Below are 24,581 nucleotides of genomic sequence, written 5' to 3'. Positions count from 1 at the left end.
GTTCAAAAGAGGCCATGGTGACTATACACTGATGACCAGCATCATGTATTAGGAATCAGTGCTTGCTTCCCAATCCACTGTGATTTGCAGCCCACCCCCATTGATTCATCAGTTTCTTTTCTTCTTTACCGGTAGTGTCAGGAAATTCCACATGGGCTGTATCACCTTTAATTAAAAATATCTATACTTTGAGGGGCACCTGGGTGGCTCAGTCGGTTAAGAGACCAACTTTGACTCAGGTCATGATCTCATGGTTCGTGGATTTGAGCCCCGCGTCAGGCTCTGTGCTGACAGCCCAGATCCTGGAGCTGCTTTCGATTCTGTGTCTCCCTCTCTCTTTGCCTCTCCTCTGCTTGTGCTCAGTTTCTCTCTCTCTCAAAAATAAGTAAACGTTAAAAAATCTATATATATATAAAAATATCTATACTTTGACAATAAAATTAAATAAACTTTGGGTGCCTGGGTAGCTCAGTCAATTAAGTGTCTGACTCTTGATTTCAGCGCAAGTCTTGATCTCAGGGTTGTGAGTTCAGGCCCTGCAGTGGGCTCTGTGTTGGGTGTGGATTCTACTCTTAAAAAAAATTTTTTTTTCTAAGAAACTTTCAGAAGTGTCATTTTTTTTCTTCTTTTATATTTCAGTCGGATGGATTTACTTGTATTAGCTAGTGGTTGATGGGTAAGTTTTTATGGGAGGAAAGTTAAAGTTTTCTTTCACTTCTAAAATTTTAATAATTTTTACAGCCTGTTAAGATTAAAGGACAACCAGAAAGTGGAATTCTAAAGACTGGAACTTTTAGAGAGAATACAGAAGACACTGAAAGGAACAAAGTGAGTAGTAGTTCATTGGGTGGGGGGAAAACATGGATTATAACCACATGGTTGTCTTTACCATATTGTCATCCTCCATCTTAAGATCTACTTTCTGAGGAAATCTTTACTATCTTTTATAGCTGTTTTTTGTTTATTTTTACATATTGATCCATTTATATACTAAAGGGAATGAATAGATGTGGGGCACCTGGGTGGCTCAGTCGGTTAAGCGTCTGACTCTGTTTCAGCTCAGGTCACATGATCTAATGGTTTCGTGAGTTCGAGTTCCGCATTGGGCTCTGTGCTGACAGTGTGGAGCTTGCTTGATATTTTCTCTCTCTCTCTCTCTCTCTCTCTCTCTCTTTTTCTTTCTTTCTCTACTCCTCCCCTGGTCATGCTGTCTCTGTTTCTCCCAAAATAAATAAAACTTAAAAAAATTATTTTTAAATTTTAAAAAAAGGGAATAGATGTTTGTCTTCCTATTTAAAGTACAACAGTGTATTCTCATTTTATGAAATTAGAAAATAAATTAGAAAATACCTAGGCCTTACTACATGATCCAGCAATTCTACTTATAGGTATATACCCACAAGAATTGAAAGCAGGACCTTACACACCTATGTTCATAGCAGTATTATTCACATAGCCAACTAGCCAAGAAATGTAAGCAACCCAAATATCCATTGACAGATGAATGTATAAACAAATGTGATATATACATACAATGGTGTATTATTTAGCCTTTTTAAAAAGGAAGGAAATTCTGACACATGCTACAACGTGGATGAATCTTCAGGACATTTTGCAAGTGAAATAAGCCAGTCACAAAGAGACAAATACTGTATGATTCCATTTATATAAGGTGGTTGCCAAGTAGATGGAAGTGAGTTTAAATGGGTGCAGAGTTTTGAGTTTTGCAAGATGAAGAACTTGAAATTGGTTCCACAACACTGAGAATATACTTAATGCCACTAACCTATACGCTTAAAAATGGTTAAAATGACAAATCTTATTTTGTGTTACTTTATCACAATTTTTGAAATATTTAGGTCTTATATAAGACACCTTTGCTTTTGTTTTTATTTAAGAGTTTTATTGAGGTAATATTTGCATACCATAAAATTCACGCATTTTTAGTGTACAGCTTAATGGTTTCAGTTCAAAGGTGTGAAGCAAGTATTTACTCAATCCATTTTAGAACATTTTCATCACACCAGAAAGATCTCAGTGCCCAATTATAGTCACTCTCTGTCCTTACCCTAAAGCCACAAGCAACCATGATCTACTCTGTCTTCATAGTTAGGTCTCTTCTGGATATACCAGATAAATGGAATCGTGGGTGTGTGTGGGTGTGTGTGTGTATACATACATATGGTCTTTTGCATTTGGCTTTTAACTAGTATAATTTTTTGAGATTCATCCATGTATCTGTAGTTTATTCCTTTGTATTTACTGAATAGGATTCCCTCATGTGGGTATACTACATTTTATTCATTCACCAGTTAATGGATATTTGGATTGCTTCTGCTTCTTTTGGGCTATTATGAATAATGCTGTTGTGAGCATTTGTACATAAGTCTGTGTGTGTTTCATTTCTTTTGGGTTGATACCTAGCAGTGGAAATGTCTGTGTTTTTTGTTTTTTGTTTTTTAAAGAAACTTAAAAAACCATCATCATTATAGGCTTGTGCATATACACATTCCTCTTCGCCTTGCTGTGGCAGTATTTGGACTTTGAGACAACATACAGAGTTATTCATTTTTAAACTTCATTTAAAAAATATTAAGGGCAGCCAACACAGGTTTTTTGGTTTTTTGATACAAATAGCTTAAGTTTGTGTATGGCAAAATTGATTTTTTTTTTTTTTAAACCAGGCTCGAGAACCTTTGACAAGAGCACGAAGTGAAGAAATGGGGAGGATCGTACCAGGACTGCCTTCAGGCTGGGCCAAGGTAAAACTCAAAATTAGCACATAAATAAATAACATGGTCATGTGTTCTTTTTTATAAAGCTTTTTTTGTTTATTCTATGTCTTCTCTAATGCAGAGTCAATTCTGTTTCTTCATGGTGGAGGACATAGCCCATTCCCCTAATTATAGCAGGATTGGATTTCTCAGTATAACCAATCTGAGATGCTGGCTACCATATATGAACATTTCTGGCCTTTGTCATTTAGAAGCAGTGTATTATTCTAATACCTAAAGTTCTTTGGAAGTTTAATCATAGAAGTGATTATGACCATCTTATTCAAATTATTGTAATCCAAAAGTAAACTTAGCAATAGAATACCCTTGAGTGATTTTCTTTAGTTTGTAATGGTCATTGTTTTTTGACCTGTTTTGTTTTTGTTTTTGTTTCTTTTTTATCTAAGTTTCTTGACCCAATCACTGGAACTTTTCGTTACTATCATTCACCCACCAACACTGTTCATATGTATCCACCGGAAATGGCTCCTTCATCTACACCTCCTGCCACCCCTCCAACTCATAAAGCCAAGCCACAGATTCCTGCTGAGCGGGATAGGGAACCGTCCAAACTGAAGCGCTCCTACTCCTCCCCAGATATAACCCAGGCCATTCAAGAGGAAGAGAAGAGGAAGCCAACAGTAACTCCAACAGTTAATCGGGAAAATAAGTAAGTTTATCCTAACTCTTAGAACTAGAATAATCTGCTATATTTGAAAAGTTCTACTCTAGACATTTCAGCTTATTAAGATCAGGAAGTCAGAAATTTCTGAGGGTGGCTGTTCTAGCCATTGTTATGTAGCACAGAGGAAAAGTGAATGGATTAAATTCCTTGGTTTTTATCCCAAGTGCTAACTTAAATTTATCAGGAAGGTTATCATAATCCGTATTAATGTAGGTATAAAAGAATATATATTATTTTATTTTAGGGCAGCATGATATAGACTCCTAGAAGTTTTTCATAAATCTCCATGGTCCCTAAATCTCTCTTTGAGGACCATAATCTGTAGGACTGTTGAGTTTGTTTTGTTGCAGCTCTCAAATTCCAAACTTTTTTTTTTTTTTTTAACTCAGCCAAATACTGTGGGAGTAAACTTAAATAGTGTTAAAATAACAAGTATTGTGGTATCAGTTCCTAATCCTTATTCTGTTCCCTTTTTTTTTCATTGCATTTCTGCTATTCTCTTTATAAGTAGTTATCAGTAGGTTCAATTAAGTTTCCCAAATCAATATCTCTGTTTAGATGTTTTCCTGGTGTGATCCCTCTAATGCTCCTGGTTTATGATTGATAGGATTGTGAGGAGATAATTATCAAATCTGCTTATTGTAATCTTTACTTTTTGGGGCAGGAGGATAGATGGAAATATAAATAAATGGGTTTATGTTAGGGCTGACTATTAAAACTGGTAAGATTTAATTCTTTTTTGAATCATCATTGGGGATTGTTTTCGTTTTGGTTTTAAAGATTTTTTTTGAGAGAGAGGGAACATGACCATATGCATACAAGTTGGGGAGAGGCAGAGAGAGAATCCTAAACAGGCTCCACACTGTCAGCACAGAGCCTGACGTGCAGCTCAGTCCCACAAACTGAGATCATGACCTGAGCCAAAACCAAGAGTTGGACCTTAACCGAATGAGCCACCTGGGCGCCCCTCATTTTAAATTTATATAGCCACCTGGGGCTAGTGTCTACCACATTTGTCAGCATATCTCTACACTTCAGGTAATAGTACCCAAATAATCCCTGCCTCTTTTGAGATTATTCCACTGTAAGATATTCTTTATTCTTTGTTTGGCCTCCTGGTTGAGTTCAACATTTGGTAATGCTGAACTTCCTAGGATTACTTAAAGGAATTTGAAAGAGCCTTCTCTACTAGAAGTCTCTGCCTGTTGATGAGAATCCAGGGACTCTATCTCCGGGTATAAGAACAATAGACCCCCCCATAAGAGGTTAAGGTACTGTTTCATGGGAGGGTCACAAAATACAACCAGTGTTACCTAGATAGTAAGTGTCCTGTAAGACCCAGTACCTTTTGACCTATTAACTCTTTCCAAGATTACTGTGTACTGTGATACCAATGGTGGAGTTTACTGCCATTTGTAATATGAACCTTAATTTTAGATGCCATGCATTTTAAGACATTATGTACACTTTTTCTTCCTCAGGCCAACGTGCTACCCTAAAGCTGAGATCACAAGGCTTTCTGCTTCTCAGATTCGGAACCTCAATCCTGTTTTTGGAGGATCTGGACCAGCTCTCACTGGACTTCGTAATTTAGGAAATACTTGCTATATGAACTCAATACTGCAGTGCCTATGTAATGCTCCACATTTGGCCGATTATTTCAACCGAAACTGTTACCAGGACGATATTAACAGGTAAAGAAATTTCATACTTTTTGCAATATAATATTAGAAGGATGATCTAACTACACTTTCTTACCACCCAGCTCCAGAGAGAAGTCAAATTAGGAAGAGGGGAAAATATCTTTAAGAAAAATGTGAGAGTGCTCGCTTTGGCAGCACATATACTAAAATTGGAACAATACAGAGAATCATGGCCCCTGTGCAAAGATATGTGAGAAAAGCCCCCTCTAATTGGTAAAGGACAGATAGGCAAAGGCAGAACCTCATATAAACTGGAGCCTGTTGAGGAGAAGGAGACAGTACAGGATTTGCAGCCCAAAAGAAGCCAGTTGGCGAGGTATAATCAAAGTAAGAATCAGATGAATATTTGGTAATAAACCTGTGATTAAATAAACATTTTAGTGTTGGATTACAGATACGAAGAGTTTAATGTTGACCTCAAGAACCTGCTGTACCTTGACCTTTTAAAACTTCCTTTATTGCTGTTTTCTAATTTTATTTGCAAAGGTCAAATTTGTTGGGGCATAAAGGTGAAGTGGCTGAAGAGTTTGGCATAATTATGAAAGCCCTGTGGACAGGACAGTACAGGTATATCAGTCCAAAAGACTTTAAAATCACCATTGGGAAGATCAATGACCAGTTTGCAGGATATAGCCAGCAAGATTCACAAGAACTGCTTCTGTTCCTAATGGATGGACTCCATGAAGATCTAAATAAAGTAAGAAATTTGATTTTTCTAAGTTGTAAAGGCTCTTTAAGGTTGCTCAACACTGTGATCATTTTTATAGCAATATAAAATTATAGTTGGGGTGCCCGGGTGGCTCAGTCAGTTGAGCATCCAACTCTTGGTTTTGGCTCAGGTCATGATCTCATGGTCGTGAGTTCAAGCCCTGCATTGGGCTCTGCGCTGACAGTGCAGAGCCTGCTTGGGATTCTGTTTCTGCCCCTCCCCTGCTCGCTCTCTCCATCTCTCTCTCTCTGTCTCTTTCTCTCTCTCTCCCTCAAAAAGTAAATTAAAAAAAAATTAAAATTAAAAAGTAAATTTAAAAAACTAAAAATTAAAATTAAAAAAATTAAAAATAGAATTATCTTATGATCCAGTAATTCCAATACTGCGTCTTTACTCAAAGAAAATGAAAACACTAATTCAAAACGATATATGCACTTCTATGTTGATTGCAGCATTATTTACAATAGCCAAGGTATGGAGGCAACCCAAGTGTCCATCCATGGGTGAATGGATTTTTAAAAATGCGGTACACACACACACACACACACACACACACACACACTAGAATGTGTGACACACTAGAATGTCACTCAGCCAGGGCGCCTGAGTGGCCCAGTCAGTTAAGCATTGACTCTTGGTTTCAGCTTAGGTCATGATCTCACAGCCGTTAGATCGAGCCCTATGTCAGGCTCTGCACTGGGTGTGGAGGCTGCTTAAAATTCTCTCTTCCTCTTCCCCTCTCCCTGCCTTGAGTGCACGTGTGCTCCCCCTCTCAAAAATTAAATAAGTGACATGTTAAAAAAAAATAAAATTATAGTTGGTGATTGTTCACTAGTAGTTTATTCAAATCTAGTGACTTTGTACTAAGGTAAGAAACTATAAAACAAATATATCTGATATGTCTAATATTTGAAAAGAAGTATGTACAATTTTTTTATATTTGCTTACTAAAATGGTAGGTTGTGAGATATTGTAAATGTTGAAATAGTTGTTAGAGATACTCTGTGACCACATGTATGTGAAGGTGAAATCATAAATATTTTTTTTAAGTTTATTCATTTATTTTGAGAGAGAGAGAGCATGCACATGTGCTTGAGTGGGAGAGAGGCAGAGAAAGAGGAAGAGAATCCCAAGCAGGCTCCACACTGTAGCACAGAGCCCGACGTGGGGCTCACGAACCATGAGATCATGACCTGAGCCGAAGTCAGTTGTTTAACTGAGCCACCCAGGTGCCCCAAACATAAATTTTACAAAAGATTAGCTGTAGAGAGCTTGAACATCTTTATTATTGTATATTTATATATTTTGTATATGTTTTATCAGTTTTATACTTTTTTCTAAAATAAGAATTACCTCATGTAACCAAAGGATTCATGTGAAAAGTTGAGACATGTATGTCTTTAATACCTTTGGGATCCCTGTTACCATTGAACATACATACATACACACAGACATACATGTGTATGTATAAATACGTGTTTTGTGTGGATATATGTGTGAATATATATAGGATATGTGTATATCCATCCACAAGCCTAGGACAACAGCTTGCAGCGGTGTATGGGATGTCTTCTCTTTTCAAAACCAGAATTTCAACTTAAAAACAGTTAATAAAATATACTTTTATTTAAAGTTTTTATTTGAATTGCAGTTAACATTCATTGTAATATTAGTTTCAGGTGTACAGTAAAGTGATTCAGTATTTCCATATGTCACTCATTCAACACCCGGTGACAAGTCCACTCCTTAATCCCCATCACCTAAAAAAAATGTATTTTATTAATTTCTGTTGAGTAAAATAAGTCATACCCTTCTGATAAAGTGGGATTTTGGGGGAGGATTTTTGGCTGGAATTTTTTTTTTTTTTTTTTTACCTCTGAATGAGATTAGAACTCCTTTATGAAAGAAACCAGAAATGTTTCTAAATCTGCAAAGTGTATTCAATATATTCTTTTAGTTTTCTATTTAAATGATGATTTTGAGATATTGATATAAATTTTAATATTATTTCTAGGCTGATAATCGGAAGAGACATAAAGAAGAAAATAATGATCACCTTGATGACTTTAAAGCTGCAGAGCATGCTTGGCAGAAACATAAGCAGCTCAATGAATCTATTATTGTTGCACTTTTTCAGGGTCAGTTCAAATCCACAGTACAGTGCCTCACCTGTCACAAAAAGTCTAGGACATTTGAGGCCTTCATGTATTTGTCTCTACCATTAGCTTCTACAAGTAAATGTACATTACAGGTAAGTTTGAGAGAAAATGATTTGCTGAATAAATGTTGTTTCTATGCATACAAAGATGGACTTTATTCAGCAGAGTCTGTACTTTGCCCCTATAAATGTTTTGTAGGTAAAACACCTACATAAATTTTAATTATGTTTATGTGTATTAGAAAATTTTTTTAAAAATTTAAATTACTCTTTCAGAATTCAGGGCACCTGGCTGGCTCAGTTGGTTAAGCATCCAACTCTTGATTTCAGCTCAGGTTATAATCTCACAGTTTGTGATTTTGAGCCCCGTGTCAGGCTCTGTGCTGACACTGTGGAGTCTGCTTGGGATTCTCTTTCTGTCCCCTCACCCACTTGCACACTCTCTCTCCAAATAAATTAACTTACAAAATTTAAAAAACATTTTAGGGCACGTGGGTGGCTCAGTCGGTTAAGCATCTGACTTCAGATCAGGTCTTGATCTTGCAGTTCATGAGTTCAAGCCCTGCATCGGACTATGTGCTGACTGAGTAGAGACTGCTTGGGATTCTCTCTCCCTCTCTCTCTGCCCTTCCCCCACTCACACTTCCTTTCTCTCAAAATAAATAAACTTAAGAAAAAAAATTTTTAAATACTTTTCAGAATCAATAAATGTTTTTAAAGTTTGTATTTTGAAGAAATAAAACTTCTATTTTAAAAGTTAATTTGAAAATTGCATATTGACTTTAATTAGATTCCCTTTTTATAAGAATTTGCCCTATGTGGGGATCAGATAAATAGCCTGTTTTCTACCCAGTAACAGTGTGATTTAGCTAGCTTTTTGATACCTTTAGTGTTAGCTCCCTTGAGAATGTCATTTCTTCCAGTAAGACTTCCTGAGGCACCAGGCAGAGGTGGCTCCTGTGTGCATTCAGGATGCACAGTCCTGCTTCCCTCTGTCATGGGCAGCGCCCACCACTCCCTGCACTGATTACTGTTGGCTCTCCCCTCTGGGCTCCCCACTAGGTCGTAAACTTTATGACAGAACTATTTTCTGCTAGTTACCTGTTGTGTCCTTCATACCTGGCAGAATAACTTACTGAATTAGATGCTCAATGATACTGTGTTGAAGAAACGAATTAGTGAGTAACTACTACTTGTTTTTGCCTCCAGGACTGCCTTAGATTATTTTCCAAAGAAGAAAAGCTCACAGACAACAACAGGTTTTACTGCAGTCATTGCAGAACTCGACGGGACTCTCTAAAAAAGATAGAGATCTGGAAGTTGCCACCTGTGCTTTTAGTGCATCTGAAACGGTACAAGGAACACATTTTTCTGCAGTTTAGATGAAGGAAGTCTTAAGTTGTACTTCATTCTAAATCATTTTGTTGCATTGCCTGCTAAGGTGTATTACAAAGGAAGATTATCTGGTTAGGGAAACAAGGCAGAAATGAGGAGACTCCAGTTCCTTACTTTAGTGTTTGCGAGAACAGCAAAATGACAACACGGTACTTTCAGGTCATTTCATCTTTTAAAAATTAGTGAAATTTATTGCATTTCAAATATAAAATTTTACATCATAAAAAATCCAAGTGAAAATGTATAAAATCACACAGGATAACTCTAATACAAATGATAAGTCAATAAAATTTATTGTAAACTAAGAAAAGATTTAATCCTGTGCTGAAAATGAGAATGCAGTTTTAAAGAGAAGATGTTAAGGATGCCATTGCTGGGTGCAGATATTTTTGTCCACATGTTTCTAGCCTGTGAAAAAGGTCTGGCCCTATAATAGATGGGATAATAGCAAGAGAGTTGTAAAATCTGTCCCAGATGTTGTCTTTCGATTCTTTTATCTTTATGGAATCCATTCATGGAGTGATAACTATGAATCATTATTTTGAAAAACTTTTTAAAAGGAAGTTTCATCTTTTTATTGAGAGCTGTAATTTTTGTCTCAAACGAAGCATTTCTATTTTAATTATGTTTCATTTTGTATTATTGGAAATTCTTAGGCAATTACTTTTGTTAGTTTCTATATTGACGTGTTCAAATTCCTCACGTAAATTTTCTACCAGAAACTTGTTCCATCAGTTTTTCTCTTCTTGAGGATTGTGGAGGTACAGATAAACATTCTATAAATGATTACACATATGTTAAGATTTCTAGTGCTGTGTATTAATTCTTTGGAGAATACAGGTATCTAAAAATGTAAATGGTTCAGAATTCAGTTTTTGAAAACTAATTCTGAAATAATCTTATTGCACCAACCAAAGTACCAGTATTTCGGTGTTTAAAGGAGTAGAGTATGTCAGGATAATGGAATGCCATTACAATTCTCCCCTGCTATCCAAAAGTAGAGTGTTCCTGTGAAATCTTTCATAAGCCAAAATGGTGTAAAGCAAAGAAGCAGTTACCATTAATTTATATAGAAAATCTTTCAGTATTCCCAGACCCCCAAAATAACCTTCTCTTAGACTTTTCTAATACCTTAGGACACATCTTGCTTAACAGATGCACAAAACAGATCAAGATAAAACACAGGTACGGGCAGACAATTCAAAGCTGTGGCAGCTTGACACTGAGTATTCTGGGAAGGAGCATGGTGATGCCACTTTATCTACTCAGCAGGGTGCCTGCTGCCTCCAGCAGCCTACTGCAAACAAACGCTGCCCAGTGCTGCTTTCCCCTTTTCACCTTTTTTCTTAAAAGCAGAAACCTTCTTTGGATTTCTTTTAGGTAGCTAAAACAGGTACTCATGGAAGTCTTGTAAAAATGAAGTGGTGTAACACCAGCTTTTGAAAAGCAGGGGATCCCTGTGTAGTCTGTGTGCTTATGATTTCCAGCTTCAGTTTCCCCAAAAGTACAGTCTTAACAGCTAGAGCAGCTCTCCTTAGTCTTTCCTCTGTACTCGTATGGTAGTTAGCATTATAAACCTGGGTCTTCATAACTTTTTACCTTTGCAGAAGACTCATCAAACAGTTGTCGCTGGCCTACGGGTCAAGGGACCCAGGTGTGGCTCTGTCTCCACCACCTTAGCTGTTTGAGGACAGGTCATTTCATATCTGCTCATACCTTCGTTTTCTCATTTGTAAAGTGGAAATGAAGCCAAATGTCTTTCCAGGTCCCTCCACCACTGAAATTCTGAGTGTGTTTGAAATGGATTTTCTGGTCTCAGCTACAAATCTAGAACATTAATGAATGAATTCAAGTCTTTCCAGTGTTTGTGGTCTCTCAGTTTAATTGCTATCCTGTTTCACTCTACAGTTTTTCCTACGATGGCAGGTGGAAGCAGAAACTGCAGACCTCTGTGGATTTCCCATTAGAGAATCTTGACTTGTCACAGTATGTTATTGGTCCAAAGAACAATTTGAAGAAATATAATTTGTTTTCTGTTTCAGTAAGTATCTTGTTGGAACTAAATCCTTTCTCTTTTTCTAAGCAAACTATAAAAATAAGAGTTTCATGTGGTTCCTTAACCTCATAGGAAAATAACATAAAGCTTTGAAGTATTTAAAATATGACAATAATTTCAGTTTGAACTGATTTTCTATCTTGTTTGGCACAGAATCACTATGGTGGGCTGGATGGAGGCCACTACACTGCCTATTGTAAAAATGCAGCAAGACAGCGGTGGTTTAAATTTGATGATCATGAAGTTTCTGATATCTCCATTTCTTCTGTGAAGTCTTCGGCAGCTTATATCCTCTTTTATACTTCATTGGGACCACGAGCAACTGATGTAGCCACGTAAGGAGAAATAGGTTCTAAGCTAGTTATCTTTTAAGAAGCTGAGCAACACAACTCTTGACATGCTTATAAAGATACTGGATAAATACAGCTGGCCATTTAGAGGAATTCTAAGACCGTGGGAGCTGTGTTACTATCACCATATACTTTAGGTCAGTGCCATTATCGAAAAACTGACTAATATTTAACGAGTATTGCAGTTAAGCACTCCTTACAGGTACCATTTATTTCAAAACCTTTATAGTTTGCTCCAAAGTTAAAATAATTAGCTAAGCATTATTCTTCTCCTGGTCTAAAAACCATTATATCCTTTTCTTGTCCTTTTCACTGTTACGGCCTTTTCACATTTCTAAATCCCAGCTTGATCTATGAATACTCTAGAATGATGTAAAGCAGATAGGAATGTATGTGTATATATTTATTGCACACTTGCACATCAAATCAATGTACATAGTATAATAACATGGTCCTTGTGTGAAGCCTAGAACTCAGAGGACTGTTTGTTTTTCCTTTTTCTTTTGGCCTGTTCTGAGTAACTGCAGTGCTTTCTTAGGGAAATGACAGGGCAAAGCTATTTTTTTGTTGGCTTTGGGCTGTATTTGTGCACTAAATCTTTATTCTAAAAAATAAATGGAAACTTTTCTTTAATTTTTTAAAATGAGAATTTTCATTTACACCTACATTAAAATCTTAATGAGAAAAATAATTTAAAACCCTGTAAGTGTTCTGTCTTTATTTTTTTATCAAATCATTTTATATACACACACATTTTATCCTACTATGTGACTTAAAATTTAGTTCACTTATCCTGTTGTATTAGGACTTGATTTTACTCTTCCTTCAACTTGACCCAGAACTGCATAAAGCACTTATTTAGAGTTCTCAAGAGTTGGGAATCAGGATTAAAATTAAAAGGGATAGGGATCGGGAATGACTACAGAATAAACTGTATTAAGAACCACATCTTTGCAAAGTGATGTATTAAAAGAGAGGAGCTGAGAATGTATTATTTACCTCAGACTCAGGTGCTATAGATGAAGTCAGTAAAAACTCCCCATATAAAAATATGATTCTAGAAGTTGCTTCTGAAAGATGCCACTATGAGTAAAGAGGAATCTTGAATCCTGAGGTTGGCATCTTTTCATATTCTGCAGTTGGTCTAAGAATCTTAGAGTTCTTGGCTAAATTATCAGATCAATGAAATATTTCCAAATCATAAGGTCACAGAGCCACTTGAACAAAACTTACTTTGTTTAGCTCCATGAAGTATCTTTGGAGAATACTTTGTTGCATATATATAATTGAGGTATTTTAGGTTTAAAAATATCCATCCTAATAGACATTGAATTTTGAAACCTGAAATTAATACATACTTTGCTGTGCTTTGCAGGCCCCCATCCATTAGCATTTTGTTGTGCTGCCTTTTTCAGGAGGCCAGGACCTCTCTTCTCTGCTAGAGGCTTATCATATAAAAAAGTGCATAATACAGTAGAAAGAGTGAAAATTATGTTGGATGTAAGTAAATTGCAAGAGTTTAATGACAAAGCAAACCTGAAGTACCAGTTTCTGATTGCTTGTTTTGCAGTTTTCAGTTCTGCAGTTTTGCACCATTTTCCTAGCTCTTGCACTTTTTTATAGGTATAGAAAAGGGCTGGCAACTGTAGAACAGGAGATAGGCTGTAGCAGTTTGCACTGAAGTATCTGGAATCTCACTGACTCGTGTGTCATCAAAGCTATACCAGGCCTGGGTCACTGAGTTCTTGCAGAAAGCAGTGTAGTGGCCACCGTCCAGATCACCAAAGTGGTTCTAGGGAAAGAACGAATGTCAGACTTAATATTCCCAAGCAGATAACTCTACTGGAACAAAAAAAGGTATAGCCAAGAAATATTTTTCACAATTGTCCCTTACACTAAATTAAAAGGAGAAGGTAATGTTGTTAAATGATAGATATGGCCTGACTGCTACAATATTTTTCATCCATTGAACTGCTTATACATTGGGCCTATCGACTAAAGAATCTATGAATGAAATAGTTTAGTATTTGGCAGCATCTAATATTTATGACTGAATACTGAGCATCTACTATACATAGACTATTAAACGTTAAAGGAGTTGGGGCACCTGGGTGGCTCAGTCGGTTAAGCATCCAACTTCGGCTCAGGTCATGATCTCACGGTTTGTGAGTTCAAGTCCCACGTCGGGCTCTGTGCTGACAGCTCAGAGCCTGGAGCCTGCTTCAGATTCGGTGTCTCCCTCTCTCTGTGCCCTTCCCCTGCTCACACTCTGTCTCTCTCTCTCAAAAATAAACATTAATTAAAATTTTTAAAAGCATTGAAGATTTTAAAATAAGATAGTCGTCTTTCCTAAATGAGCCTACAGTTTAATTTGAAAGATAGGAAAAAGGACATTTAGCATTGGGACAAGACAGTTAACTGCATATTGCTCCTACACAATTTGAGGGGTTATGCGACAACAACCCCCTTGGTCATGTAGCATCCAGAAAAGAACCTATTCCATTCTCTTTTCCACGTCTTTCCTAACCCCGTAAAGGAATGTTTGAAACCGGCACTGGAGAACCTCACTTTGGTGTGGACTGTGAGGAAGAATGCATTTCATATTTTTGTATGGTTGAAAAAATATTTTGTGACCTGAACATATGAATCTCAAATTACAGCAAGTTTCATGGGAACACAGCCATGCTCATTCGTTTTATATCTTTTAGTAGCTGCCATCACACAATAGTAAAGCTGAATAGTTGCAGTAGAAACTGCTGGCCAACAAAGCCTAAAATATTTACTGTCTGGCCTTTTACAGAATAAGTTTGCTGACCCCTGGTATAGAGGGTAGAAGATGGTCAATTATAGTCATCTAGTAGTCAATATAGAATTGATAGTTCAGCTCTAATACTACACAATGGCTTTAAGGTGTATTTAACCTTCCTGAGCTTTAATTTCCCCATTAAAATGGGGCAATAAAATATGTCTTGTCTTACATAGCAGTTATCAGATGTCTTTGAAATTACGGAAGTAGCACATAGGAGATACTTACTAAATATTCCCTTAGACCTTCATCTTCCCTGCCTCTCACTTTACATGTTACAGAAATATCCCAAAGCTGACATTTAAAAGATCCGAGCTCTAGTCCTGGTCCTTGCCCTGTGACCTTATTTGGGGGGCTATTTTGAGAATTATTTGAGGGGTGCTTGGCAAAAGGAAAGAACTACATTCTGTTTCTGGATAGATGTGCTTTCATTCAGGCTGTACAGGACACCCACATATAGAATGTTCTTGAACATTCTAAAAAATGACCATGAACATAATACACAGTGCTATAAGATGTTATATATGAACCTCATGGTAACCAGAAGCTCAAAACATTGAACAGATGCACAAAAATTAAAGAGAAAACCAAACCTAACACTACAGAAATCATCAAGCACAATAAAAGAAAGCAAGAGAATAAAGGATCAGAGAAAGACCACAAAAACAACCAGAAAACAAAATGGCAATAAGTTTACTTACCAGTAATTAAATGTAAATGGCCTGAATCCTCCAATCAAAACACATAGGGTGGTGGAATTGATTTAAAAAAGCACACACATAAACCGTCTATATGTTGCTGGCTACAAGACACTCAACCTCACACCTAAAGATGCATACAGATTGAAAGTGAAAAAACAGCATACAAATGGATGTGGAAAAAAAGCCGTATTTCTATCAGAAAAAGTAAACTTCTTGTTTTTAAATTTTTTCAATGTTTGTTTTTGAGAGAGAGAGAGCAGGGGAGAGGCAGAGAGAGAACGAGACACAGAATCTGAAGCAGGCTCCAGGCTCTGAGCTGTCAGCACAAAGCCTGAAGCAGGCTTGAACCAATGAACTGTGAGATCATGACCTGAGCCAAAGTTGGACACTTAACCACCCAACTGAGCCACCCAGGTGCCTGAGATAAAATAAATTTTAAAACAAAAACTGTAAGAAGAGACAAAGAAGGGCATTACGTAACAGTGAAGGAATCAATCCAACAAGAGGAGCTAAAAATTGTAAATATCTATGCATCCAACATTGGATTACCTAAATATATAAAGCAAATATTAACAGATGTAAAGAGATAAATTGGTAATATAGTAATACTAGGGAACGTGAAAACCCCAGTTACATCAGGGCCCCTGGGTGACTCAGTCACTTGAGCATCCAACTCTTGATTTCAGCTCAGGTCATGATCCCAGGGTCATGGGATCAAGCACCACGTTGGACTTTTGGCTGAGTGTGGAACCTGCTTAAGATTCTCTTTCTCTCTCTCTCTCTCTCCCTCTGCCCCCCCCCCCCCCGCCCCGCCACACACTCTCTGATAAAAAATTAAAAAGAAAAAATGTTAAAAAAAAACAACAGCCACTTACATCAATGGATAGATCATCCAGGAAGAAAAATCAATAAGGAAACTGTCTTTGAGTGAAACATTAGACCAGGTGGACATAAAAGATCTACACAAACATTCCATACAAAAACAAGAGAACAGACATTCTTTTCAAGTACATCTGGAACATTCTCCATAACAGAACACATGTTAGGCTCCAAAGTGGTGGTAAATTTAAGAAGATTGAAACCATATCATGCATCTTTTCTGACCACAGCAGTATGAAAATAGAAATCAATCACAGGAAAAAACACAATCATGTGGAGGCTAAAAAACATGATACTAACAACCGAAAGGTCAATGAAGTAATCAAAAAAGTTATAAAAATACATGAAAACAAAGGAAAATGAAAATACAATGATCCAAAACCTTTGGGATGCAGCAAAAAGCAGTTCTAAAAGGGCAATTTATAACAATACAGGCCTACCTCAAGAAACAATCTCAAACAACCTAACATTACACCTAAAGGAACTAGAAAAACAAAACAAATAAAGCCCAAGGTTAGTAGATGGGAGAAAATAAAGATAAGAACAGAAATAAAGGTATAGAGACAAAAAAATAGAAAAAAATTAATGAAAAGAGCTGGTTCCTTGAAAAGATAAAATTGATAAACCCTTAGCCAGACTCATCAAGAAAAGAAGAGAAAGACCCAAATAAGTAAAAAAAGAGAAGTAACAACTAACAGCACAGAAATACAAAGGGTTATAAAGAAAACATTGTGAAAAAGTATGTGCCAACAAATTGGAAAACCCAGAAGAAATGGATAAATTCCTAGAAACATACAATCTTCCAAAATTCAATCAGAAGGAAATAGAAAACCTGAAGAGACCAATGACTAATAACAAAAATGAATTGGTTTTCAAAAAACTACCAAAAAAATAAAAGTCCAGGACCAGATGGCTTCACAGGTGAACTATACCATTTAAAGAAGACTTTATACCTATTCTCTTCAAACTATTCCAAAAAATAGAAGAGTAAGGAAAGCTTCCAAGTTTATTCTATGAAGCCAGAAATCACCCTGACACCAAAGCCAAAGACACCACAAAAAAAAAAAAAAAAAAAAACTACAGGCAAATATCCCTGATGTACATAGATACAAAAAATCCTCCACAAAATATTAACAAATTGCATTCATCTAGATGATAAAGGATCATTCACCATGCTCACTTCAACAGCACATCTACTAACATGGGAATGATACAGAGATTATCATGGCCCCTACACAAGAATCACATTCAAATTTGTGACATGTTGCATATTAAAAAAAAAATCATTCACCACAATCAATTGGAATTTATTCTGGGGCTGCAAGGATGGTTCAATATTCACAAATCAATAAACATGATACACTATATCAATAAAACATAAAAATCATATGATCATATCATCATCTGCATCTCAATAGATGCAGAAAAAGCATTTGACAAAGTACAACATCAATTCATTTAAAAAACTCAAAAGTGGCACCTGGGTTGGCTCAGTCGGTTAAGTGCCTGACTCTTGATTTCAGCTCAGTTCATACCTTATAGTTTGTGGGATTGAGCCCCATGTCAGGCTCTGTGCTGACAATAGGCAGCCTGCTTGGGATTCTCTCACTTCTCTCTCTGCCCCTGCCCCTGCTCATGCACGCTCTCTCTCCCTGTTTCTCTCAAAATAAGTAAACATTTAAAAAAAAAAAAACAAAAAAACCTCAACAGTGGGTTTAAAAGGAACATACCTCAACTTAACAAAGGATATATATGACAAATCCATAGCTAACATCGCATTCAGTGGTGAAAAATGATGTGGAGAACAAAGGCAAAAGAAATACAGGAAAAAATTTTTTTAAAAATTTTTAACGAGTACTTAAGACAGGTAGAGTGACCTTTTCTCAAGGAGCTTAGCTGCCTTCATGTTAATCTTTGCTAGAGGCAAAAGGCAACCTTAGCTTGACATTAGCTGGACCTCCAGGATCCTGTAAAAATCCCCTTGGAAACTTTGTTTATCTCTACCTCCTCAAGATATATGTTACCAATCATTTTCAAAAAATATGGCCCACTGATATACATCTGAAAAGTCTCATGACTAACAGTTTACTAGACAGTAGTAAATGACCTTTTCATAGCAACAGCTAGCTCCTCAAGGTCCAAATTCCTTAAAAACTTCTCCTATCCCTAACCCCCTCCCAACTTGAAAGTATGTTACTCCTCATGACCTCAGAGCAGCTACAACAACCCTTTTTGTACCAAAGACATCTCAAGAATTGTTTCTTGACTGTTCACTCCCGAACCCCAACATGACACATCAAAAAACAGAATTTTGCTCTAAAATTATGAGACAAGGATGCCCACTGTCACTTTTATTCAACACAGTATTAAAGTCCTGGTTATAGCAAGCAGACAACAAAAATAAAAAAGAGGCATCCATATTGGTAAAGAAGTTAAACTGTCACTATTTGCAGATGACATGAATCCTTAAGATCCACCAATAAACTACTAGAATTAATAAATGAATTCAGTAAAATTGAAGGATACAAAATTAATACCCAGAGATCTGGGAAGATGTTGGAGTAGGAGGACACTAAGTTTGCCTTGTCTCACGGATCCAACTAGATAACACCCATATCAGCATAAATAACCCAGAAAACAATCCAGAGACTGCCAGAACAAACTCCACAACTAGAGGCCACATTGAAGAAGGTAGGAATGGCAAAGATGTGGTCTAGAAGTAAAATAGACCATGGCTGTCTGTGGTAGAGAGAAAGCCGATGACACTGAGAAGGGAAGAAAACAGACTTTCACTCTAGGGATATTTGCCTTTGAATATGAGAGGGGCTGAATTTCCTGAGTTCTTAAAACCAGTGGAGCTTAGCCTAGAATTTAAAAATCATCAGGCTTGGCTCTGGGAGAGACTGGAGGGTGCTAAGAAACAGAGTTCCCTCCCCTAAAGGGACAGCATAACAAACAGGCTGTACACATACTGTGTAGAATCAGCAGTTTGAGAAACACCAGGGGCAGATGGGAGGAAGAGCGATTTGCTCATCTCAGAGTGTGGCCTAGAGAGACAGGAAGCACAGGGAGACCTTTCCAGGAAAAAAGGAGCTGGCAGAAGCCATTTCCTCCCCCAACCCCAGCATAAACGACGGCCACCTGTGGGAAAGAGAACAGCCCAGATACTCCTTACTTAAATTGCTTGCATCAAGCCCCAATCCCCCAGGCTTTTCTGGGTCTGTCCTTCCCAATCACACTCTGTCCTCAGTCCTGGTGCTGCAAGCCCCCTCCCCGTAAAGATGAGCACACACCTTGTTAACACATCTCCTGAACCACATATTTTGCAAAACGTCACTTCCAGCAGCATGGAGGGCTGGTCTCATTTTGCAAACAGACCACTGCACACCTCATGGCCCACAACAGGCAAAGAGAGCCTCCATAGACAATTGGACTGAAGGAAAAAGAGGCCAGGGCTCAACAGGAGAGCACACACAACACACATAGGAGATATGTTTTTGAAGCACCAGGTCCTGAGGAAGAGGGGACAATGCACTTCAGGGCACTATAGGAATTCTTCTTTATAAGGCTATTGTCATTAAGAGCAAGAGAAGTAGGTGACTTTCCTAAAAGAGAAACAGACATAGAGAGTTAAACAAAAGGAGGAGACAGAGAAACATCTCTCAAATGAAAGATCAGGACCAAACCGCAGAAAGAGACCAAAGTGAAATCAATGTAAGAGAATTTAAGTGGAAAGAGAATTTAAAGTAATGGTCACAAAGATACTCAGTGAACTTAAGAGTGGAGGACATCAGTGTGACCCTTAACAAAGAGAGAAAAAACCAATCAGATATCAAGAACAAAATAAATGAAATTAAAAATACACTTGATGGAATAAATAGCAGGCTAGATGAAGCAGAGGAATGAGTTAATGACCTGGAAAACAGAATAATGGAAAATAACCAAGCTGAGCAAAAGTGATGAAAGAAAATTATGTAAATTGATAATAGTCATAGAGAATTCTGACTCCATCAAGTCAGAACATCCACATTATAGGGATCCCAGAAGAAGAGACAAATAAGGAGGCAGAAAATTTATTTGAAGAAATAGTAGCTGAAAACTTCCATAATCTAGGGAAGGACACAGATATCCAGATCCAGGAGGCACAGAGATTCCGCCCCCAACAAAATTCAATGCAAGGAGGTCCACACCAAGACACATAGTAATTAAAATGGCAAAAAGTCGTGATAAAAAAATTTTTGGAAGCAGCAAGAGAAAAGAAACTGTTACATACAAGTGAAACCCCATAAGGCTATAAGTGGATTTTTCAGCAGAAACATTGAATATATCATGCCACATTCTTCCAGACAGCAAAGTGCTGAAGGGAAACATCTAAGGCCCGGAATACTCTATCTAGCAAGGCTATCATTCAGAAGAGAAGGAAGGATAAAGAGTTTTTCAGGCAAACAAAACTGAAGGAGGTTACGACCACTAAACCTGACCTCCAAGAAATAGTAAAAGGGAAACTTTGAGTGGAAAGAAAGACCATAAGTGAGAGTATGAAAAATAAAAAACACAAAAACAGTAAAAAATAAGTATTTCTGTAAATCAGTCAAAGAATTCATAAAATAAAAGGATGCAAAATAGGACACCATACACCTAAAAACGTAGAAGGGAAGAAGAGTAAAAAATGGGCTTAAGCTTAAGTCACCATCAACTTAACAGACTGCTATATGCAGAAGACATTATATACAAACCTAATGATAACCACAAATCAAAAGCCAGTAATATATATGAAAAAAAAAATAAAGAGAAAGGAATCCAAGTATTAAGGAAAGCCAACAAAACATAAAAGAGAGCAAGAAAGGATCAAAGAACATCTATAGAAACAACCACAAACCAAGTAAAAAAATGGCAATAAAAACATATCTATCAATAATTGCTTTGAGTGTAAACTGAACATTCCAGTCAAAAAAACACAAGATGACAGAATGCATTACAAAAAAAAAAAAAAAAGATCCATCTATATGCTGCCTACAAAAGACCAATCTCAGGCTGACAAGAGACCTGCAGATTGGAAGTGAGAGGATGGAGAAACATTTATGATGTAAATGGATGCCAAAAGGTAGCTATACTTATATAGGACATATTGGACTTTAAAACAAAGACTGTAACAAGAGACAAAGAAGAATAAGAAAGGGGACAATCCATCACGAAGATATAATAATTGTACTTATTCACCAAACACAGAAGCACCCAAATACACAAAATGGTTAATAACAAACATAAAGGAACTAGTTGGTAATAATATAATAGTAGGGAACTTAACACCCCACTTACATCAATGAGCAGATCATCTAAACAGAAAATCAACATGAAAACAACAGCTTTGAATGATACAATGAACCAGATGGATTTAGCAGATACATCAGAACATTCCATCCTCAAACAGCAGAATACACACTCTTGTCAAGTGCACGTGGAACATTCTCCACAATAGATCACATATGAGGCCACAAAAGTCTCAACAAATGCAAGAAATCAAAATTATACCTACATCTTTTCTGACCACAATGCTATAACCACAAGAAAAAATCTGGAAAGACCACAAATAACATGGATGTTAATTAACATGTTATTAAATAATGAATGAGTCAACCAAGAAATCAAAAAACAAATAAAAAATTACATGGAAACAAATGAAAGTGAAAACACAAGAGTTCCAAATATTTGAGATGCAACAAAAGTGGTTCTAAGAAGGAAGTTTATAGCAATAAAAGTCTACCTCAAGAAGCAGGAAAAATCTTAAGAGCTAAGACCTAACCTTACATCTAAAGAAGCTAAAAACAGAAGAACAAACAAAACCCCAAACCAGCAGAAGGAAAGAAATAATGAAGATTAGAGCAGAAATCAACGATCTAGAAACTAAAAAATCAATACAACAGATCAATGAAACCAGGAGATGATTCTTTGAAAAGATGGATAAAACTGATAAACCTCTAGCAAGACTCACTAAAAAAAAAAAAAAAAAAAATACAGAACCCAAATAAAGAAAATTACTAATGCAAGAGGATAAATAACATCACAGAAATACAAACAATTGTAACAATATAATGAAAAGCTAGATGCCAATAGACAGCTTAGAAGAAATGGATAAATATCTAGAAACAAATAACCTACCAAAGCTAAAGCAAGAAAAAATAGAAAATTTGAACACATCAATCACCAGCAATGAAATTGAAACAATAATCAAAACTCCCCCCAAACAAAAGTCCAGGACCTGATGGCTTCACAGTGAATTCTACCAAACATATAAAGAAGAGATAATACCATTCTTCTCAAACTATTCCAAAAAATTCAAGAGGAAGGAAAACTTTCAAATTTATTCTATGAGACCAGTATCACCTTGATACCAAAACTAGATAACGATACCACACACAAAAAAAGAGAACTACAGGCCAGTATCTCTCACAAATACAGATGCAAAATCCTCAACAAAATATTAGCAAACCAAATTCAACAGTGTATTAAAAAAATCAGATACCACAATTAAGTAGGATTTAAAACTGGGATACAAGAGTGGTTCAATATTTGCAAAGCAATCAATGTGATACATAGCATCAATAAAAGAAATAGTTAAAACCATATGATCATTTCAATAGGTGTAGAAAAAGCGTTTGACAAAATACAACATTCATTCATGATAAAAACTCTCTGCAAAGTAGGCCTAGAGAGAACACATCTCAACATAATAAAGACCTTTATATGAAAACCCACAGCCAACATCATACTCAATGGGGAAAATCTGAGAGCTTTTCCCCCTAAGGTCAGGAACAAGACAATGATGTCCATTCTTAGTACTTTTATTCAACATAGTACTGCAAGTCCTAGCCACATCAATTAGACAACATAAATAAAGGCATCCAAATTTGCAAGGAAGAAGTAGATGACATACAATATATATGTAGACTCCACCAAAAAACCTACTAGAACTGATAAATGAATTCAGTGAAATCGCAGGATACAAAAATCAAGATACAGAAATCTGTTGTATTCCTATATACTAATAATGAGGCAGGAGAAAGTGAAATAAAGAAAAAAATTCCAGGGGCACCTGGGTGGCTCAGTCTGTTAAACGTCTGACTTCAGCTCAGATCATGATCTCACAGTTTGTGGGTTTGAGCCCCATGTCAGGCTCTGTGCTGACAGCTCAGAGCCTAGAGCCTGCTTCAGAATCTGTCTCCCTCTCCCTCTGCCCCTCCCCCACTCATGCTCTCTCTCTCTTTCTCTCTCTCTCTCTCAGAAATAAGAATTTTAAAAAAGAAAAAAAATTCCATTTACAATTGCACCAAAACAATAAAATATCTAGGAATAAACAACCAAAGAGCTAAAAGACCCATACTCTGAACACTATAAAATACTGATGAAAGAAAAAGAAGATGACACAAAGAAATGTAAAGATATATGCTCATGGATTGGAAGAATAAATACTGTTAAAATGTGTATACAACCCAAAGCAATCTACAGATTTAATGCAATCCCTATCAAAATAGCAACAGCATTTTTCATAGAACTAGAACAAACAATCCTAAAATTTGTATGGAACCACAAAAGATCTCAAAAATCCAAAGCAATCTTGAAAAGGAAAAAAAAAACCCTGGAAATATCAAGTAATATTACAAGAATTCCAGATTTCAAGTTATATTACAAAGCAGTAGTAATCAAAATACTATGGTTCAGTCATAAAAATAGATACAATGATCAATGGAATAGAGCAGAAAACCCAAAATTCAACCCACAATTATATGGTCAATTAACTGACAAGGGAGGAATGAATGTTCAATAGGAAGCAGTCTCTTCAACAAATGGTGCTGGGAAAACTGGACAGCCACATGCAAAAGAACGAAACTTGACCAGTTTCTTTCACCATACACAAAAATAAACTCAAAATGGATTAAAGACCTAAATTTGAGACCTGAAACCATAAAAATCCCTGAAGAGAGCATAGGCAGTAATGTTGCTGACATTGGCCGTAACAACAAAATTCCTGCACAGGAAGGAAACAATCAACAAAACTAGAATGCAATGTACTTAATGGGAGAAGATATTTGCAAATATCATACCTGATAAAGGGTTGGTATCCAAATATATATAAATAACTTCTACAACTCAACACCAAAAAACATAATCCAATTAAAAAATGGGCGGAAGACATGAAGAGACATTTGTTCCAAAGAAGACATGCAGATGGCCAACAGACACATTAAAAGATGCTCAACATCATAAATCATCAGGGAAATGCAAACCAAACTACAATGAGGTATCATCTCACACCTGTCAGAATGGTTAAAATAAAAAACATAAGAAACAAGTGTTAAAAAGGATG

General features: G+C 36.5%; 2 protein-coding genes, 1 non-coding gene and 1 pseudogene across 5 annotated transcripts in view; 3 read left to right on the top strand and 1 right to left on the bottom strand.

The window, feature by feature from the left end:
* The window catches only part of USP8 (ubiquitin specific peptidase 8), a 55,940-nt gene extending 43,477 nt beyond the window's left edge, over window positions 1-12,463 (top strand). Inside the window, exons 11-19 of the mRNA XM_058737746.1 lie at window positions 742-828; window positions 2,685-2,762; window positions 3,182-3,444; window positions 4,941-5,153; window positions 5,649-5,859; window positions 7,886-8,122; window positions 9,239-9,381; window positions 11,333-11,465; window positions 11,634-12,463. Coding sequence (XP_058593729.1) covers window positions 742-828; window positions 2,685-2,762; window positions 3,182-3,444; window positions 4,941-5,153; window positions 5,649-5,859; window positions 7,886-8,122; window positions 9,239-9,381; window positions 11,333-11,465; window positions 11,634-11,819 — 1,551 coding nt within the window. The 3' untranslated portion in view covers window positions 11,820-12,463. The remainder of the gene's footprint in view (window positions 1-741; window positions 829-2,684; window positions 2,763-3,181; window positions 3,445-4,940; window positions 5,154-5,648; window positions 5,860-7,885; window positions 8,123-9,238; window positions 9,382-11,332; window positions 11,466-11,633) is intronic.
* On the top strand, window positions 5,282-5,374 carry LOC131518376 (U6 spliceosomal RNA; annotated as a pseudogene).
* An 866-nt stretch (window positions 12,464-13,329) lies between the features above and the next one.
* The window catches only part of USP50 (ubiquitin specific peptidase 50), a 41,994-nt gene continuing 30,742 nt past the window's right edge, over window positions 13,330-24,581 (bottom strand). For 2 of the 3 annotated variants that reach the window (XM_058737747.1, XM_058737749.1), the window contains exon 7: window positions 13,330-13,622. In XM_058737747.1, the coding sequence (XP_058593730.1) occupies window positions 13,431-13,622 (192 nt within the window). In that variant the 3' untranslated portion in view covers window positions 13,330-13,430. Of the gene's footprint in view, window positions 13,623-15,365; window positions 15,462-24,581 lie in introns of those variants that run through there. The other variant, XM_058737748.1, reaches the window with a different exon arrangement.
* On the top strand, window positions 17,389-17,492 carry LOC131518372 (U6 spliceosomal RNA). Its single transcript, XR_009265058.1, has one exon. It is a non-coding gene; the product is annotated as a U6 spliceosomal RNA (small nuclear RNA).

The sequence above is a fragment of the Neofelis nebulosa genome, chromosome 7 (assembly GCF_028018385.1).
Source record: "Neofelis nebulosa isolate mNeoNeb1 chromosome 7, mNeoNeb1.pri, whole genome shotgun sequence".
Classification (NCBI taxonomy): domain Eukaryota; kingdom Metazoa; phylum Chordata; class Mammalia; order Carnivora; family Felidae; genus Neofelis; species Neofelis nebulosa.
This window is presented reverse-complemented; position numbering and strand designations above follow the sequence as displayed.